At 46.8% G+C, this 20478-nt stretch overlaps 1 protein-coding gene across 5 annotated transcripts in view; it reads left to right on the forward strand.

The window, feature by feature from the left end:
• Positions 1-20478, forward strand: part of EFCAB11 (EF-hand calcium binding domain 11) — a 175793-nt gene that overhangs the window by 74787 nt on the left and 80528 nt on the right. For 2 of the 5 annotated variants that reach the window (XM_018053853.1, XM_013967384.2), the window contains one exon: positions 14556-14853. The exons of the other annotated variants lie outside the window; for them this stretch is intronic. In XM_018053853.1, the coding sequence (XP_017909342.1) occupies positions 14556-14652 (97 nt within the window). In that variant the 3' untranslated portion in view covers positions 14653-14853. Of the gene's footprint in view, positions 1-14555; positions 14854-20478 lie in introns of those variants that run through there. 5 annotated transcript variants of the gene reach the window in all.

The raw sequence follows: 20478 nt of genomic DNA on the forward strand, positions 1-20478 counted from the left end.
TTGCTGTCCGTTGCTACTAGCGCTCAGCATTATTAATTTTTTGTTTTGTTTTTTTTTTTAGCCATTTCTAATAGGTGTATAAGGGTATCTCATTGTGCTTTTAATTCGTGCTTCCCTAATGACTGATGACTCAAACACTGGTTTCTTGTTCCGTTTGCCATCCACACCTTCATAATGCAGGATTTGTTCAAATCTTTGCCTGTATTTTAATGTTCTTTTTAAACTCCTGAGTTGTAAGAGATTTCTGCGTATTCCAGATGCACGTCCCAGCCTGTGACTTTCATTTTCTTTTAAAGACAGAAATTCTTTATTTTGATGAGATCCAGTTTGTCATTTTTTTAGGATCCATGCTTTTTCAGGTCTCACTCTTTGCCTAACACAAGCGTGACGGTTAGTTTTAAGTGTGGCCCTGGCTAGACTGTGGCGTCCAGTTTTTCATCAGACCCCAGTCTAGCTGTTGCTGTGAAGATATTTTTAAGATGTGATTAATGTTTAATTAATTTAACTGGGGCTTCTCTGGTGGCTCAGCAGTAAAGAACCCACTTGCATATAGGAGAGGTATTTGATCCGTGGGTCAGGAGGACCCCCTGGAGAAGGCATGGCATCCCACTCCAGTGTTCTTGCTGGGAAATCCCGTGGACAGAGGAGCCTGGCGGGCTGCAGTCTATGGGGCTGCAAAAGAGCTGGGCATGACTTAGCAACTAAGCAACATAGTTAAATGGTAGACTTTGAGTAAAGTAAATTACCCTTCCTAATGTGGGTGGGCCTCATCTAACCAGTTAATGTCTATAAGAAAAAGACTGAGACTTCTTGAGTAAGAAGGAATTCTGCCTCTAGACTGAATTCAGACTTGAGAGACTGTAATTCCAACTCTTCCCTGACTCTCTGTTATTCTCCCTTGACCTTTATATTTGTCTATCTTTGTGCCAACACCACACTCTCTTAATTATATGATTTTATCTTGAGAGGCCCTTGGGCTGCAAGGAGATCCAACCAGTCCATTCTGAAGGAGATCAGCCCTGGGATTTCTTTGGAAGGACTGATGCTAAAGCTGAAGCTCCAGTACTCTGGCCACCTCATGCGAAGAGCTGACTCATTGGAAAAGACTCTGATGCTGGGAGGGAGTGGGGGCAGGAGGAGAAGGGGACAACAGGGGATGAGATGGCTGGATGGCATCACTGACTTGATGGACATGAGTTTGGGTGAACTCTGGGAGTTGGTGATGGACAGGGAGGCCTGGCGTGCTGCAATTCATGGGGTCGCAAAGAGTTGGACACGACTGAGCGACTGAACTGAACTGAACGGAACTGATAAGTCCTGATATCTAGTAGTGTAAGTCCTAGAGCCTTAGGATTTCTTCAAAATTGTCTTGACTGTCCTAAACTTGGTGCAGTGCCTTGTAAAATTTCAAGCTCACATTCTTGAGCTTTTTACACCATTTTACTGCTCCGTAGGTTTTATTAGCTTTCATTTTAATGACATAGTCAAGAGAACCAAGACAACTGACCCCCAAGCCGATAGTCTTGATAACTGCGCTTGCTGCCCCTCAGTAGGCCAGGGTTTACAGACAGGCATCACTGGTGCCTTTTTATCACTTGTTTTCATTTTTATGTTTTTATCATTTTTTAAACATTTTCCATCATATTGTTTTGTTTCCACTATTAATTTTCAACTTATTATAAACCACCTTCAGTAGAAAAACTGGAAGTGCATTCTCAGTTTAGGATCAGTTTGAAATGTGGAAGGACTCTTTGACTGAGATGTCAGTTAATGTGAGCCCTTTCATCTGACTGTGCAGGCTGTCACTCCAGAGAAGGGAGCCATACACATAGATATTCAGAAGGGCACACTTGCAGAGCTTAGGTTAAAGAGAACTAGAGAGTATTAATAGGCCAGGTGTGAAAGAGGGTGGACTAACATTAACGTGTACACCCAAACATCTCTCTGACGTATCTGGTAGAGCAACTTTGTTCTAGAGAGTTTATTCATAATGAATCTTGCTTAAACTTACTCTGCAACACCCCTGTATTATAATAGGAGGATCCTCACTTCTTTCTTTTTATAATTAGAAAAAGCAGGACCTTAGAAGGTTATGTTCAGAGTCAGTCAAGCTGAATATCAGGTAATCCTATGTCATAAACGCATTCACCCCATGCTTAGAAATCATTTCTCCAGGAATAATAGGAACAGGAGTCTGTATGAGCCTGGCAGTACACGGCAGCCTACAGGCGAGCTTGGTTCGGCAAAGGCAAAGTGTGCGCTGAGTGCTCTCCGACGTGTTTGTTCAGGCATGTGTGTAAAAGAAAACCATGGATGCCTGTAAGAAAGTGATATGTGTTTGATTTTTGTTTTGTTTCTTGGTTTTCTGGGGGAATAAATTAAATGCTGTGTAGCTCATTGAAAAATACAACAAATATAAGTTGGGTAAGTGGAGTGGTTTCATAGAAATGTACCGTAATCAGCATTATAATTGCTAAAGTATCAGTAAGATGAGGAAGAGGGCAGAACAGGTGCTATGGTCCTGAAAAAACCAATGCCAGCATCTGGAACAGAAAAAGTGATTAAAGGGAAAAAGGCAGGAAAGGTCCTAAACTTCATGAAAGAAGAGCTACGTTTCTAACGTCTTTAAATACAAAAGAAAGAAGAAGACAGAGGAGACTACAGAGAAACAGTCGTAAAGTACTCGCCTGCCCACCAGAGCTCAGCAAAAACAGCGGAAAACAGCAGAACACGGGGCTAAATACTGGAAACAGTAGCGGCTGAGTCCTGATCAAAGGACAGGAAGATGGGGGAACGTATTTTGGCAAAAAGAAAGTCAAAAGGAAGCAGAAACTACAGTGTAGGTCAGTTCCAATGAGGTCAAGGACTAGAGGAAAATGATGCCAAGTAGGCCATGTTCTCAGATGGTGAATGTATACCCTAATGTCGTGTGCATTGCTTAGCAACAGGCAATCAAAAAAAATGAACGAGGAAGTACGAAAAGCAATTAGAGAGACATATGCCTGGTAAAGTAATCAGGTACAAGGTGAAAAGGAGACAAGCCAAGATGAAAAGTGAATTTAGACCTTAAAGAAGGTTAAAATAAAGAACATTCACATTTGTTAATTGTCTCTTAAGTCAGTTTTAAAAAACAGACACTGGTTTGTAATAACCATTAAATAAAATAATTGTCCAAAGTAGACCTATTGATTGCTATCAAAAATGTTCTCCATACTCTTTGTGTAAAACATTGAAAATAGATTTAGATATTCATATGGTTTAATATTTTAAGAAAGTGTATTTTAATTCAGTATGATAAAAACAAATCTGTGAAAATGATTACGTAAAAATATGACTTAGGAAGGCATTTGGCAATGATTTCCATCTTTCATTTTCTTATTTTGGATATAAGTTGTTGCTTTGTACATATTTAATACTTTATTTAAAATATTTAGAATAGCAGGTAGCATCCAACATGTTTGTAAAGTTCAAAAGCACCTTTATGTCAATAATAGCTTCTAAAGGCCAGTAGACGCATTTCAAAATAAGCAAATAAATCGATTCCACCCATACTCAACAGTGAAAATAGAACGCATTTCAATATATAAATTTAGATTTGACCTTGTAAACACTGAAAGCATTATAAACCTCAAATACCACAGTTACCACAGAATTCATCTGGTGAAACACCACTGTCTCAAAATATTCTTCAGAGTCTGTCTGAACTGCAAACTAGAATTTTCCTTCTCTCTTTTGAGAGTCTCAAGTTGTCTTCCTCTGACCTGTGTAGGCTGAGTGCCAAAGAATTGATGCTTTTGAACTGTGGCGTTGGAGAAGACTCTTGAGAGTCCCTTGGACTGCAAGGAGATCCAACCAGTCCATCCTAAAGGAAATCAGCCCTGGGTGTTCATTGGAGGGACTGATGTTGAAGCTGAAACTCCAGTATTTTGGCCACCTGATGCAGAGTTGACTCATTTGAAAAGACCCTGATGCTGGGAAAGATGGAGGGCAAGAGGAGAAGGGGACGACAGAGGATGAGATGGCTGGCTAGCATCACAGACCCGGTGGACGTGAGTCTGAGCAGACTCTGGGAGGTGGTGATGGGCGGGAGCCTGGCGTGCTGCGGTCCACGGGGTCGCAGAGTAGGAACAACTGAGCGATTGAGCAACCAGGTGGTGAGTGATCAGCATCGCCGCAGTGGGATCAACTTTTCCAACAGTCTTAGAGAGAAAGCGCGGACTTCATTACAAATGCAGAAACAATTGAACAAAAAATGGTAATGATCAGTCTCTTTATTACTGAGTTTGGGACCTCAATGTCATTACTCATGATACAGTGTAGCAACTTTCTGTGAATTAGAATTTTCCCTGCTCACTGTTTTGGGAATGATCAGCTGAAGTGCATAGTTGGCTCTGGAAATAGTTACTCAGTGACTTACTATATGAAGGGTGCCTTTTGAGTCTCTGATAGCTCAGTTGGTAAAGAATCCGCCTGCAATGCACAAGATCCTGGTTGGATTCCTGGGTCAGGAAGACCCCCTGGAGGAGGGAAAGGCTAGCCACTCGAGTCTCTTCGAAACTCTGCAGTGCCTACCGATTTTGGGGGTGTGTATATGTTGTTTGTCTGTTGTGCTTCTGGTTTGGTTTCGGCCACGTGGCCCAGGATGCAGGATCTTAATTCACCGACAAGGAGTCAAACCCGTGCCCCGTGCAGGGAAAGCACAGACCCCGAACCCCTGGGCCTCCAGGAATCCCTCTCATCGCACAATTAGATTGCCTCGGTTCAGTCAGTGCAGTCGCTCAGGCGTGTCCGACTCTCTGTGACCCCATGGACCGCAGCACGCCAGGCCTCCCTGTCCATCACCAACTCCCGGAGTTCACCCAAACTCAAGTCCATTGAGTCAGTGATGCCATCCAACCATCTCATCCTCTGTTGTCCCCTTCTCTTCCTGCCTTCAATCTTTCCCAGCATCAGGGTCTTTTCAAATGAGTCAGCTCTTCACATCAGGTGGCCAAAATATTGGAGTTTCAGCTTCAGCATCAGTCCTTCCAGTGAACAGTCAGGACTGATTTCCTTTAGAATGGACTGGTTGGATCTCCTCTCAGTCCAAGGGACTCTCAAGAGTCTTCTCCAACACCACAGTTCAAAAGCATCAATTCTTCGGTGCTCAGCTTTCTTTACAGTCCAACTCTCACATCCAAACATGACTAGTGGAAAAACCATAGCCTTGACTAGATGGACCTTTGTTGGCAAAGTAATGTCTCTGCTTTTGAATATGCTATCTAGGTTGGTCATAACTTTCCTTCCAAGGAGTAAGTGTCTTTTAATTTCATGGCTGCAATCACCATCTGCGGTGATTTTGGAGCCCCAAAAATAAAGTCTGACACTGTTTTCACTGGTTTCCCGTCTATTTGCCGTGAAGTGATGGGACTGGATACCGTGATCTTTGTTTTTTGCATGTTGAGCTTTAAGCCGACTTTTTCACTCTCCTCTTTCACTTCCATCAAGAGGCTCTTTGGCTCCTGTTCGCCTTCTGCCGTGAGGGTGGTGTCCTCTGCGTGCCTGAGGTCGGTGTTTCCCCTGGCCGTGTTGACTGCAGGTTGTGCTCCTTCCAGCACACCCGGCCCGCGTGCCGCATGCTGTACTCTGTATATAAGTTAAATAAGCTTGCCTGCCTGCCAAGTCGCTTCAGGCGTGTCCGACTCTTTGTGACCCCATGGACTGTAGCCTGCCAGGGGTTCTCCAGGCAAGAATACTAGAATGGGTTGCCACTTCCTCCTCCAAGGTAAATAAGTGGGGGGACAGCCCACAGCCTGACGGCCTCCTTTCCTGGTTTTGTATCAGTCAGTTCCATCCTGGTACTAACTGTGGCTTCCTGACCTGCATACAGGTTTCTCAGGAGGCGGGTGAGGTGGTCTGGTTAACCCTACCTCCCTTTGTTTTACTAGCTTTAACTCATCTCAGACTCCATGTAGTTAACACATTCCGCAGGATGGTTTAGCTTCCGGGTGACCAGGAGGAAATGCAACAAATAGCAAGAGGACAAACGAGAGAAAACTGTTAACATATGAAAAAGCCTCCCATTCATGTGAATGTAATGGGGGGGAAACGTGTTAAATGTAAGTAAATATGTAATATGTGCGATGTAAGACTTTTCTCATCCTGCGGAGCCCCTAAAACTTTCTCAAAGGACAGGGAGGACATATACGTCTTCCTCAACACCTCGGGACCCAGCTCATCAACTTGGTCAGTTCCTAAAGCCTTCCTGAGTTGGGAGCCGCGTCCACAGGCCTGTCAGGAAGCCCCGGCTCCAGCAGCCTCTGGTCTTCGGCCCTAGACACAGTGACGGGACGGCTTCCCCCGGCCTTTCTGAAGAATGCGTGCAGATTGCAAGAGATGCAGTACAGGTTGTGGGCCGTCAGCACGTTAGCGGTGGCGCTGGGAGGTCTGATGGGAGTCGGGAGGCAGAGGTGTAAATTGCAGGATAACATCAAGGGGAGGTCAGTCTGTTAGTGATTCAGGGAATGTGATGGACTTAAAGAAAAGGCATACATTTCGGGGGAATATGAAGCAGAGGTCAGTACATTAGTAACACGAGGAAACTGGCAGGTTTGGGGAGAAAAGGAGCAAACCGCAGGGCAATGTGAAGCGGAGACGTCGCTGCCCCGGTGAGCTGCTTGTCCAGGAAGCGCGCTGGCCGCACCGACCGTGGCTGGGCGCCGCGGTGCTTCTCTCGTTCCGTCTCGCAGCGGGTCTTCCTGTCTTTTAGAATTGTTAATTACACTCTAAGTGAATATTGTTTAGTACAGAAAAAACTGAGTCAGAAAGATTCCCTCAAAGCCCCCGAATGTATGAACCTGTAAAGCACACACTTGTCAGCTCTAATAATTGCGCATCTTCGCGGGGGGGGACACTTTCCTGCACGTTGTCACAGATTCTTCCACAAGGCTCTGTCGCTTCTGGGTTCAAGATGGAATTTAAAACAATCATGCTGTTTAAAACATTTTAAATAAAAATAAAAAAAAAACATTTTAAATAGCATTTTTAACTGATGTATGACAGGTGACGATAGACCACGGGCACTCCTGGGCCTCTCTTGTTTCTGCGCATCTTATGAGTAAGGCACTGGCTGCCTTTGGTGCCACCGTCCCTTTTCAAGAATGATTAGCAAGCATCCTTGGAGGATGGAGTTAGCGTTTCTTCCCAGAACAAAAGGCAGGCATGCTTACCAGCCATCCTAAAGGGCCCGGGCTCTGCAGGCTGAAGGCCCCTCCTCGGGGGTGTGGCTCTTTACGTGCATAGCCCATCCACATCACATCCCCCCGCAGCATCCGGAGGCTCGGGAGCCGACACGACGGCACGATGCTCGAGCTGCTTGCTGCGCTGTAGGTTATGACGTCCTTCATCTCTGCGCCGGGAGACCTGGACCTTCTGCGGCATCCGTGAGACCGATGGGCTACTTTGGTAGCTTGCAGTGAGACTGAACTCTCAGATCCTTCACAGTTCTTAAGCGTTTCATCAGTGAGGATGGGATGCTCACAGTGACACAGCTTTCTGGAAAAATGATTAGGAAATCACGGTTCCTAACAGAAGCTGAAGCAAGTCTGCGGGACTTGGTTGCGGATATGCTGACCAAGTTATACAGTCACCCAGGCAGTTGGCCGGTCTCTGCTTTGGTCCTTATTGATGAAGAGCTGTTAGGGAGGTAGTTGCAGTGAATTCGCAGACAGCTGTCCATTGCCATCTGGGCTGCGCTTCCTCTTCTTCAGGCGGAGGGCTTCCCCACCAATACGGCGGGCAGCCTCAAGCCCCCGTCATACAAGCTAGAAATGACAAGCACACCGGTCCCTATTGAGTGGGCAGAAAGTTCTACCCCGTTTCAGGTCACAGCTGTGTAGACAGACACCTATTCTGAGAATGAAGGAAATTTTGTGACCGCTGCGGTCAGGTACCAGGAGAGTCCTCAGGGCTTTGGCCGAGTCTCCAGGGAAATGAAGGCACAGGATGCCTGCTGAGGAAGAAAGACAAGAGCTGAGCCGTCCTAGGCTCTATGGCGCCCACTTCACATCCATTTGGAGGGAGAGGTCTCCAAGCTTTTGCAGTGTTTATGAACTGTGGTGTTGGAGAAGACTCTTGAGAGTCCCTTGGACTGCAGGGAGATCCAACCAGTCCATTCTAAAGAAGATCAGCCCTGGGTGTTCTTTGGAAGGAATGATGCTAAAGCTGAAACTCCAGTACTTTGGCCACCTCATGCAAAGGGTTGACTCATTGGAAAAGACTCTGATGCTGGGAGGGATTGGAGGCAGGAGGAAAAGGGGACGACAGAGGATGAGATGGCTGGATGACATCACTGACTCAATGGACATGAGTTTGAGTGAACTCCGGGAGTTGGTGATGGACAGGGAGGCCTGGTGTGCTGCGGTTCATGTGGTCGCAAAGAGTCGGATGTGACTGAGCGACTGGACTGAACTGAACTGATGCAAACTAAACAATATTCTCTTGAAGGTCCATCTTGGCAAAAGAAAAAGTTGAAATAAGGGGATGGTACATTTGACGTTTAAGAGAGCAGTCACTTCTGAAGGCAAGCACAGGGCTTAGGTCAGGAAGGGAGATGAGGCAGCTACAGTGATATTGGTAGTTTTCTAGTTCTAGGGTGGCAGTGGGCTCGTAGGTTTCGGCTTCATTATCAAGCTTCATGAGGTAGCTGTTTGTGAACATTTATTCACTCTTTCGTGTGTATCAACTATTACATAATAAATTTTTATGACCAGGTTAGGGAAGTTTAGTTTATTATTAATACTGTTGGATTGCTGTGAATGGCATAGCAGCTGTTAGATTCCTATGTGGATTTCAGTAGAGTACAGGATAGTGTCTTTCCTTGAGAGTGCTACCTCATCGAACGGGAAAATGGGACCTTGCCCAACTTTGTGCAGGAAATACTGGAGAGGCTCCGTGTTTGACCTTCTTAGATAATCGGGATATCATGACATTTTTGCAAATGAAGTACTCTCATATTTGCCTAAGCTAAGATCAGTTAAGAGTTATTTCTAGATTCTGTTCTTTTTCATTGCTCCTAAAAGCAGGCTGTAGATATTTTATGTATTTATGGTGCTAAGGGGGCTTTATCCAGGCATTTGGGAAATTTAGGAAAACATTCTAGGTACTCTACATACTTCTCTGTCCCAGGAGAATGGAGAAGTCTTATTACCCTTCCTAACTCTGCCTTCTATCTTGGGGGGAGAGAGAGAGAGAGGGCAGGCACCCTCGAAGTCTTTCTCAGGCAGTGAAACTCTAAGGAGAATTCTGTCCTTTTTATCCCCCGAGAATGGCCGCTGCTCCTTGCTGACAGCTGAGCCCCACAGGAGGCTGCTGGGAGCTCTCCAGCCCCTCCTGGTGTGGGAGGACAGCAGCTCCTGGCTCTAGCTGACCTGGAGAGTCAAGACAGTAGGTTCTTTGCGAGGTCACCCCTAGGGTGCTGTCGTCATCCCGCCGCTGAGCGTCTTCACCGCCACTGGAGGCTCAGCGCCTTCACGCTCTGTCGCGTGCACTGTTCCCAGCACGCCCAGCGTGGCTGCTCTCATCACCTCCGTTTCATATTTTCTGTTTGTTTGTTTGCTTGTTTGGCTGCACTGGGCCTTGAGAGTCCCCTGGGCTGCAAGGAGATCAAGCCAGCCCATCCTAAAGGAAATCAACCCTGAATATTCATTGGAAGGACTGATGCTGAAGCTGAAGCTCCATTACTTTGGCCACATGATGCAAAGAGCCAACTCACTGGAAAAGACCCTGATGCTTGGAAAGATTGAGGGCAGGAGGAGAAGGGGCTGACAGAGGCTGAGATGGTCGGATGGCATCACTGACTCAATGGACTTGAATTTGAGCAAACTCCGGGAGACAGTGAAGGAGAGGGAAGCCTGGCGTGCTGCAGCCCATGGGGTAGTTCTAGCTGGAAGGCAGAGTCTGTTCTGCAGACCCTACAGCTTGTGGTTTTAGCCATGCGACAGCTTAATTGTGACAGTGACGTGGGAGCGTAAGGAACTTTCTTCCATCATGAGCATCAGAAGCTATGTAGGGGGACAAGTGGGCGAGCTCTGTGACCTCCAGGCAGGCTGGGATCCTGTTACTCCTGTTTCTAGAGACTTTTATACTTTTCCTTCTTATCAGAACCTTGTTTTGATCTGGGCGCTCAATATTGCTGGGTAAGCTGGAGTTAGCTTTTCTAAAGTGCGAGAAGCAGGGGCGAGCACCTTGGGGAAGTTTCTGTTTTGCTGCACATGGTGGCGCTTCTCGCGCGCGCGCGCTTTTGCTTCTAGGAGAAAGCAGGCAGGGTGCGCACTGCGCCTCTGTCTCTAGTTTTCTCGTGGAAGCTGCGCATGCCACTTTCCCCCTGATCTATAACTGGTCCCTAGGAGGGAAGTGAATTACTTGACTCAAAACCAGGCTTCAGAGGCAGAGTTTGAAGTGTCTTTCTTTATCCTGAACTTGCAGATTTGTCTTTAGTCGGCTGCTGAAAAAATAAACAAACAAACACTTTAACCTGGCTTACAGAGCACCTAAAACAAGGAAGGCAGCAGAAGAGAAGCAGGGGGCGCCTCCCCGGGGGATGCCCCGGCCGGCAGCGTCCGGAAGGCAAGTGCTGGTGCTTGAGACGGGGGCGAGCCCCAGGGCGGTGTCTGCAGGAGAGCGTTTGGCAGGAGAAGGTCCGCGCCTCGGCTCTGTGGGGACTTGACTCCACCTGTGCTTGTTGTCTAGTCACTAAGTCAGGTCCACCTCTTTGCGACCTCGTGGACTGCAGCCTGCAGGCTCCGCTGTTGACATGTGCTTATCCGTTCCTTATTTTGGTGGGAAAGACCGTGAGTGTTAGTTGCTCAGTTGTGTCTGACTCTTTGTGACCCTGTGGACTATAGCCCGCCAGGCTCCTCTGTCCGTGGGATTCTCCAGGCAAGAATCCTGGAGTGGGTTGCCATGTCCTATAGCACAGCCACCAGAAAGCCACCCAGGGAATCTCTCTAGAAGGAAAGGAAGGTTCAAGACCACAGGTGGGGGGTGCCCTTCATTTATGAGCTTCATGTAAGCCACTGTGCTTAGACAAGCGGGTAAGAGGTTCTGGGCTTCCCGCTACGGTCCTGGGACCCTCCTCAACCAGTTACGAGGCCCAAGACTACCTGCTCGTCCAGGGACCAGTTATTGCAGGTGAGGCACTGGCACCCTGCTGCTTGGCCGAGCTCACCGGTGGAAATGGGTGGGGTCTTCTCCTCAAAAGTCACGAGGATCCTTGACAACAGCCATGGGGGCTGTCTGGGGTTTCTAGGGAAGCTAAGCAGTGCCAGCAGCATAGGCATATTTATGTCTTAAACCTTACACCTCCTTACAGAACCTTACGGAGATGTGGGCATCAGTGGGAGAGCGGGAGTGCATTACTTTCAGAGGCGACAGTGAGGCTGTCTGAGAGTCCCTGAAGCCTGTGTCCCCACACCAGCCTTCCCCTGACACACTTGGGCAGCCACCCGTCTGCTCATAGCTCTCAAGGTACCCTGTGGTGTTTGTCTCTGACACTCCTGTGCCGTTGGAGAGTCTGATTTTTTAAAATATATATTTATTTATTATTTATTTGGCTGGACCAGGTCTTCCTTGGGACATGAGGGATCTTCGCTCTTCATTGCAGCACTCACGGTCTTTGGTCGAGGCAGGCAGACTCTTAGTTGCCGTGTGTGGGGTCCAGTTAGTTCCATGATTAGGCGTTGAACCCTGGCCCCCTGCATCAGGAGCACAGAGGCTTAGCTCCTGGACCACCTGGAGAGCCCCAGATGTGAGTTTAAGTAGGCTAAGTGTGGGGGTGTGGCAGGTGGAATTCAAAAAAGGTGTAGATCCTATTTGTTTAGGACAGTTATGCATTATGTAAAACTTATCTAAAACATTTTGAACAGTGTTCCTCATTGACGTATTAGAATGACTGCATCAACAGGAGTTTTGTAGAGGGGAATGGCAAACAAGGGTTAATGGCCAGTGAAAAGCTTCGAGGTCTTTTGTTCTCTGTGTATTTTATCTAAGTTTAAAGAGTTTATTATTATTATTATTTACTTGTTTACTCTCTGGTTGCCATGCGTGGGCTTCTCACGAGCGGCTTCTCTCATGAAGCACGGGCCCCGCGCGCGGGCTCACTGATCGGGGCACGTGGACTTCGTTGCTCTGCAGCAAATGCGATCTTAGTTCCCTGACCAAGTCATGCCCCCTGCATTGGCAGGCAGATTCTTACCCACTAGACCACCAGGGAAGTCCTCAGTTCAGTGCAGTTGAGTCCCTCAGTCGTGTCTGACTCTTTGTGACGCCATGGACTGCAGCACACCAGGCCTCCCTGTCCATCACCATCTCCCGGAGTTTACTCAAACTCATGTCCATCGAGTCGGTGATGCCATCCAACCATCTCATCCTCTGTCGTCCCCTTCTCCTCCCACCTTCAATCTTTCCCAGCATCAGGGCCTTTTCAAATGAGTCAGTTTCGCATCAGGCGGCCAAAGGATTGGTTTCAGCTTCTGCATCAGTCCTTCCAATGAATATTCAGCACTGATTTCCTTTAGGATGGACTGGTTTGCTCTCCTTGAAGTCCAAGGGATTAGGGAAGTCCTAAAGAGATTTTAAAATTCACAATAAATGAATGTCCATTTTTAAAAAACAGGAAGGGTTTTATTTCTTACAGTTTTTACTTGTCTAAATCATACGCTATATTGAATTCTTCAGAAATCTTGGCAAATGAGGCAAAATATATTACATTAGAAAATTTTAACCCCAGGTTCTTTCTTCAAAATATTAGTCAACTGCATTTTGTTAGTATTCACGTTAAGTGGTGACTATGAGAACAAGCACTGGAGGCCACATCGACCGACATGACTCCTGCGCAGCGTGCTCCTGGCTGCCGGGGACACAGAGGCATAGAAGGCGATCTTCCTGTCCTCAGAGACCAGTGCGTGACCTATGCGGAGAAAAGGACAAGGGCGTGGAGCAGGAATAGGAGCAGATTATTTACTGCCTGTTTCCACTAAGTCTAAGTGTTAGTCGCTCAGTTGTGTCTTAACTCTTTGTGACCCCATGGACTTGTCTGTCCATGGGATTCTCCAGGCAAGAATACTGGAGTGGGTTGCCATTTCCTTCTCCAGGGGATTTTTCCCTACCCAGGAAAACACAAGCTGGAATCAAGATTGCCGGGAGAAATATCAATAACCTCAGATATGCGGATGACACCACCCTTATGGCAGAAAGTGAAGAGGAACTAAAAAGCCTCTTGATGAAAGTGAAAGTGGAGAGTGAAAAAGTTGGCCTAAAGCTCAACATTCAGAAACCAAAGATCATGGCATCTGGTCCCATCACTTCATGGGAAATAGATGGGGAAACAGTGGAAACAGTGTCAGACTTTATTTTTGGGGGCTCCAAAATCACTGCAGATGGTGATTGCAGCCATGAAATTAAAAGACGCATACTCCTTGGAAGAAAAGTTATGAGCAACCTAGATAGCATATTCAAAAGCAGAGACATTACTTTGCCGACTAAGGTCCGTCTAGTCAAGGCTATGGTTTTTCCTGTGGTCATGTATGGATGTGAGAGTTGGACTGTGAAGAAAGCTGAGCGCTGAAGAACTGATGCTTTTGAACTGTGGTGTTGGAGAAGACTCTTGAGAGTCCCTTGGACTGCAAGGAGATCCAACCAGTCCATTCTGAAGGAGATCAGCCCTGGGATTTCTTTGGAAGGAATCATGCTGAAGCTGAAACTCCAGTACTTTGGCCACCTCATGAGAAGAGTTGACTCATTGGAAAAGACTGTGATGCTGGGAGGGATTGGGGGCAGGAGGAGAAGGGGACGACAGAGGATGAGATGGCTGGATCGCATCACGGACTCGATGGACGTGAGTCTGAGTGAACTCCGGGAGTTGGTGATGGACAGGGAGGCCTGTCGTGCTGCGATTCATGGGGTCACAAGGAGTCGGACACGACTGAGCGGCTGAACTGAACTGAACTGCCACGTTGCAGACAGATTCTTTACCGTCTGAGCCTCCAAGGAAGCCCCCTAGTTCCACTACGTGAGATGAAATAAGCAGTTCAGAAAAGGGAGCAATTCTTCAGGGAGGGGTGGTCCTGCAGAGGATGAGAGAGGCTCTGATCCTGTAAGGAAGGGGAGGACCTCACAGGTTGCCAAGTAAGTTTGCTTTTCAGTTGCATTTTATTCCATTTCCCCTAAAATTATTATTAGAGGATACTGTTTGATTCCAAGATTTGCTTTGGTATATTACCGTTCCCTATGGGCTTGCTGGGATGCTGGGAACGATTGAAGGCAAAAAGAGAAGAGGATGACAGAAGATGAGAAGGTTAGATAGCATCACCAACTCAGTGGCGATGAATCTGAGCAAACTCCGGGAGACAGTGAAGGCCGGGGAGGAAGGCCTCAGTGACTGAACAGCGGCAGCAATAGAGTCGTTAGGATCTGGTCTGACGGATCACTTCTGTGCGTTCTCCAAAACTTCTGTAATGGTTCTCTATTGTTCTCTTAGAATTATTTTACAATAATGCAATTCTAAATTTCTTTTATAGTGAGAACAAAACTATTGCCGAAAGCAAACTAGAAGATATAAGCATCAACAGGTGTATTTCTCGTGACATGAAGGTAGGGACCCTTTCTTATCTGTAGGAGATAAAGACTGTTCTACTGACATAGTCACTGTCTCCCAGCATCTGTTCCTCACCGCGGCCTTGACTTGACGCAGTCACACGTGAGAATTTCAGAAAACGGAATCTGACTACAAGCAAGCTGGCAGAGTTCTTCCCTGGATTTATTTGACATTAATTTGTTGGGTTAGTCTTCAATCAATAAATTAGGAGTAAACATGAAGTTTCCGTTTAGTGTTGTTTCTTCCCATTAACCATTTCCTGTCCTTGACTCTCCATCTCTTTCCACCAAGTCTGTGAGCGCCCGTCTTTGGCCTGTGAGTTCCTTTTGGGGAGGCCTCATCGGCTCCCTGGAGCTTTGAGTAGTGCTCGATGAAAGCTTAGTGAGTGAATGAAAGCAGCATTTTACGTACGATTAGAAAGAAGACGTACGGAGGAGATTAGGTATAAATACACATGTATGATTTTAATTTTCACCTGTATTTTTTTAAAACAATCTTTAAAAAAAAGTATTGATTTGGCTGCGTCCAGTCCTCGTTGCGGCAGGCAGGAGACAGTAGGCAGGCTCTTAGGCTGCGGCGTCGGACTCTCTAGTTGCGGTTCTCAGGCCCCAGAGCACAGACGCAGCAGTTGCAGCGCTTGGGTGTAGCTGCTCCTCGGCACGTGAGGTCTTAGTCCCTTGACCAGGAATCGAACCCCTGCATTCAAGGTGGATTCTTAACCAACCGCTGGACCACCGGGGAAGCCCCCTAAACAGTCCGCCCTATGAAAGGAACTTCCTGCTGGGCTTACCTAGTCAGAAGCTAATCTTGATTTGAAGGAGGCAGGATTTATGAGCCTCTCAAGGAGGCTTGTGGTTTTGACCATCAGTTATTTTGTAAGAAGGGCCTGTTCTCTGTGACATATTAGCGCGCCCGATGAAGTGGATGTTCACGTTTTAGAAGACCTTTGGCTGCCTCTTCTGCATAATCAAGTTCTTCTCAGAGCAGCTTCCACACTGTAGACGCCGCCTGTGTATTTCAGACTAGTCGACGTAACTAGAATCTGATCACCAGCTTCTCAAAGCTGTCCTTCATTGCCCAGCAGGCGGCTTCCTGTCAGAATTCATTTCCCATTTGGAAAACATCTCTCTGACCCGCAGACTTGTGGACACAATTCATCCTTTACATATTTGAGTCTGCCCCCGTCATCCGTCCTTAGGGCCTCAGACGCCAAAAGACCCTTTTGTAATCAGAGTGATAAAGTCCCCGTAAACGTCAGGGGACGGAAAACTAAGAAGAACGTATGAAGATTTTTGTCCCCTTGATCTTTCTAATTTAAAAAACGCTTTTCGCGTGTATCTATTTCTATTACTATAGTTTAAGAAATTAAAGTAATGGCTATTATGGTTGAAGCCAGATGTTTGCTCAGTTCGTTCAGTCTTTGGATAATTCAATTTAGCTTTGGCAGAGTTGCAGTAAATTCAGTTCAGTTTAGCAAACAGGGCAACCCTTTGGCTGGCCCCCCCTGTTACTGTGGCCTCTACACGAACTGCGTTTTAGTTGCAATAAAGTGAGTGTGAGTGATCCAGATATGACTGCTGGGGAAATTAAAATTCACCATGGAAGATGAGTAGGTTAGGCAGGTATCGTCCAAGAAGGAATTTCATGCTGGAGAAAGTAGAAGGTTTGGCTTACAAGGAGGGGAGTCGTGCCAGGTAAGGGGCACTGCGGTGGGATTCAGCAGGGCAGGTACCGACTCTTGGACAGGGACGGGTCGTGAGAGAATGGTCTTCATCTGGCTCAGGCTGTAGGATGAACCAGAGCCGGTGCCTGGGAAGCCACATTAACTGTCCAAGGCTTAATCGAGGAGTCGTGTTTCCACAGTAAAGGAGACGGATGGGTGAAGAGGAAGTCAGAGCTTAGGACCGTTACACAGAAAGAATCTGATCGCCTCCGAGGCTGACTGGATATTGGGAAGCAGCGCCAAGAGAACTGTCCGTGAGCTCCCAGGGCTGGGAAGCCTGGGTGGGTGGGAGAGCTGTCCATTAGCACCCAGCACCTATGGTGCAGATCAGGTGTTCGGTAAGTGTTTGATGACGGAGTAAATGGCCTGTCTTATATTATGCTCCACCCTGGTGGTGGAGAACTAAGCATCAGAAGCGATTATGAGCTTAAAACCTGGAGATCTCCACGCCCCACTCCCCGCCCCCACCCCCACCCCCGCCTTAGTGTAGATGGACGACTGGACTGGGAAGCAGGCCAGGCAGAGACTTGAGAGGATGCATGTGGCTGGGGGCCAGCCGGGCAAGGAGAGGGCAGGAGAGAGCCCGCAATCTGCAGCTCCATGAGAACAAGGGGAAGACGGGGTGTTTCAGGGAGACAGGGTGGACAGAAGTGTCAAAAAATAAGAGGTCTAAGTTTGATTTTGTCCCAGAGAAGAGCGCCTTGCTGATGCTTGAGGAGCCTCAGGAAAGTGGCAGCAGGGGGTGCCAGCTGGCAAAGACCTGAGTAGGGAGGCCATGTCTGTTTCATTGGTGAGACCGTAGACAAGAGCCTTCCCTCGGTTATTTCCAGCGATGAGCCCCTCTGAAGGAAGCCTACTCCTTAGCTGACTCGTGTTATGTCAGAAAATGCCAGTATGTCATTAATACCTGTAGCTCTAAAATGCACCTATTTCCACACTGTCACCCCAAAACATTATTTTTACAAACCGTTTGAAGATAACATTTTTATTTTCTTTGATTCTACTCTTTCAAAATTTCGTTTATCCCTCTCGGAGATTTATTTCTAGGTCATTGATTCAGATTTCAAAACCAGCGTTTCCTATGAGCTTATTTTATGCCTACTAGAGTTGAAATTCAAACATTTTCTGAGAGTAGCAACTGAAATAGCTTCAAAGACATTTTTCACATCCACCTTGTTTTTTTCCTTTGCTGATTGTATCTTTTCCAAAATACCCCAGATTGATAGCTCCTGGGATATAGTATGCCTGTAGTAACAACACAAGCTTTTGAGAATTGAGAAATATACCTTGTTTTTGTCCTGGTTCTTGAAGAGATTCCTTTGCTCCTGAGCAGAAGCCTCCAGCCAAGGCGAAAAGTGCGTAAGAACAGGAGTCACAGGGCCTAGCTCCAGTTCCCTTCTCTGTTGTGTGATCTTGGAGACGGCAGTAGAAGGTCAATTAGGTCTCTTTCAAAAAAAAAAAATCTCGGAAGATCCTTGTTGGCTATCCATTTTACATAGAACAGTGTGTCGATGGACATGAGTCTGAGCAAGCTCCAGGAGTTGGTGATGGACAGGGAAGCCTGGCGTGCTGCAGTCTATGGGGTCGCAGAGTCGGACACAACTGAGTGGCTGAACTGAACTGTGTGGACATGTCAGCCTCAAACTCGCCAAACATCCCTTCCTGCCATCCTTCCCCCGCTTCCAGCAACCATGGACCTACGGTAGAGCCCAGGAAACTCTGCTCCGTGTGTGTGGCATCCTGGGTGGGAGGGGAGTTTGGGGGAGAAAGGATGCGTGTGTATGGATGGCCGAGCCCCTCTGCACTCCACCTGAGGCTATCACAGCATTGTTAATCAGCTGTGCTCTAAGATAAAGAAAAGTCTGTTTGTTTTCTTAAAACTGCCATGGAATGTGCTACCAAAAGAAAATAATGAAGTAAATCTCAGAATCCGTGAATATACTCTATCATCTAACTCAGTCATCAAGCCTACCGTATGGTGTGATCCCACACTTAGAGATGTTCTGTTTGCGGTGGAGTGTCATCTGCCCCTTTGTTTGGCTGACTCTCTCATCCTTCTAACTGCCTGGTGTGTATTTTCTGGCATCCAGCAGCCCCCAGCCCCCACACCCCAGCACCCAGCACCTATGGTGCAGATCAGGTGCTTGGTAAGGATTTGATGACTGAGTAAACGGCCTGTCGTGTATTATGCTCCACCCAGAACCATCAGACTAAGCATCAGAAGTGATTATGAGCTTAAGACCATGGAGATCTCCATGTCCCTCCCCCCTAACCCACCTTCAGTATTTGAGTTTCTATAAATTGGCCTTTCACATCCATACTTAAAAATATCCCCATCGGTCATGCTCATGTGAGAAGCACTGATCTACCATCTGTGAGTTCCTGGAGGTCCCAGATTTTAGTTTCTATCAGTTCATTCCCGGCCCCTGGGGTAATCTCTGCAGAAAGTAGGGACGCAGTGTTTGTGAACAAAATCTAAACGTCGAGATTAATGATAAATGAGAACAAAATGCTCCTTCTTCTGGCTGCAGATGTAACATCTTGAAACTTTAAATATACTACTCATAATACATTCTATTTTTTAAGAAATGAAATGAATTGAATGCCCAAATTACCAGTTCTGATAAATTTAAAAATTGATGGTTTGTCACCTAATAATGGTGGCTAGAACTCCTTTGCTTTATTTGCTTAATTCTTACAGTTTAGTGATGAGTCATTTCCTTTCATCATTACTTGCCTTCCCATATTGCTGTTGTTCAGTCGCTCGGTCATGTCTGACTCTTTGAGACTCCATGGACTGCAGCACGCCAGGCTCCCCTGTCCTTCAGCATCTCCCGGAGTTTGCTTACATCATGTCCACTGAGTCAGTGGTGTGCCGGGAGCCAGCAGGGGAGATCCCACCAGGACAAGGTCTTGCAGAGGCACCTGACGGGGCAAGGTGAGTCAGGTCTCGAGGGGTCCTCTGCCTGAGCATCTGCCCCGAAACCAAAATCTGTCTGCTTACTGTCTGCTATCCTATACTCTTCTGACATTACAGGGGGCTATCCCCGACCACCTTTCTCTGCAAAAAGTTAACTCAGAGCTCCAACTGGTCTCCTGCGTATAAAAGGAGTGTCTCAGCTCAAATCCTTCTGATGGCTCTCTAACTTGCCTGACAGTTAGAGACTTTTACAACTTGTGATTGTTTACAGCCCCCCAGCCGCGAGAGGCACGAAGCTTAAAACATCTCAATGATATAGAGCCTTTTAGAGCTAAGAATTAGTTTGGTGAAGGGTTTCATTGTTGAGTTAGTGTTTGCCGCCAGGCCTCCATATCCTTTATCTTTTAGGCACCTGGGAGGATATTAATCAATGTAGTTGGGATGCAGAAATAGGAATATAGTAGTTTTGATGTCAGCAACACTAGACTTTGAGTTAATGAACTTTCTCTTTCTTATAAATCACTGTACTCCTCTTTCCTTGTTATAAATTGTTGTGTCCTTGCTATGTAAGAATGTAACCTTAATTAGTGCTTTCTGAGAGTGGCACCAGACTTTAGTAAGAACAACACTTTTAAGGCAAATACGTTTTCTGGTTGATGGACCCTTATCAGAAAGGGCCATAAAATGCTAATAGGCCTCCTGGCCAGAAGATGATGTAAATCACCTAAGACCTGTGTATACAGATGGGTATGCAGCAAGAAAGCCTGGGTCAGAGCTGCTGACCCTGCATGGCTTTGCTTTTACACTTATCTCTATGTACAACTAAAAGTATAAAAGCTTTTCCTGGAAAATAAAGGACGAACCAGTTTCTCGGGCCAGTTCCTGGAAAGACTGGTTCCCCTGTGTCTTCTTTTCTTTCTTACTCTATTTTCTGGCTGATTCCCGTCTGGGGCATAGAGGCTCGCCATGTCTACTTATTTGCCTGGGCTTCTAAGACCCACGCGAGAGGGAGCCCAAGACAGGGCACCCTCCGCTATTCAGGCGGGCGCCTGTGGCCCTACGTAGACGGTTCAAGTCCCTTGTCTCGGGGCTTTATTGGCTTTCTATGTAAACCAAGGAATACAGCCTCTTTCTCTCCTCTATTCTCTTAACTGCAAACTCTTTCTTTATCTCTCTCTAAATCTATGTCTCTCTTGCCACACC

The sequence above is a fragment of the Capra hircus genome, chromosome 10 (genome assembly GCF_001704415.2).
Source record: "Capra hircus breed San Clemente chromosome 10, ASM170441v1, whole genome shotgun sequence".
Taxonomy (NCBI): Eukaryota; Metazoa; Chordata; class Mammalia; order Artiodactyla; family Bovidae; genus Capra; species Capra hircus.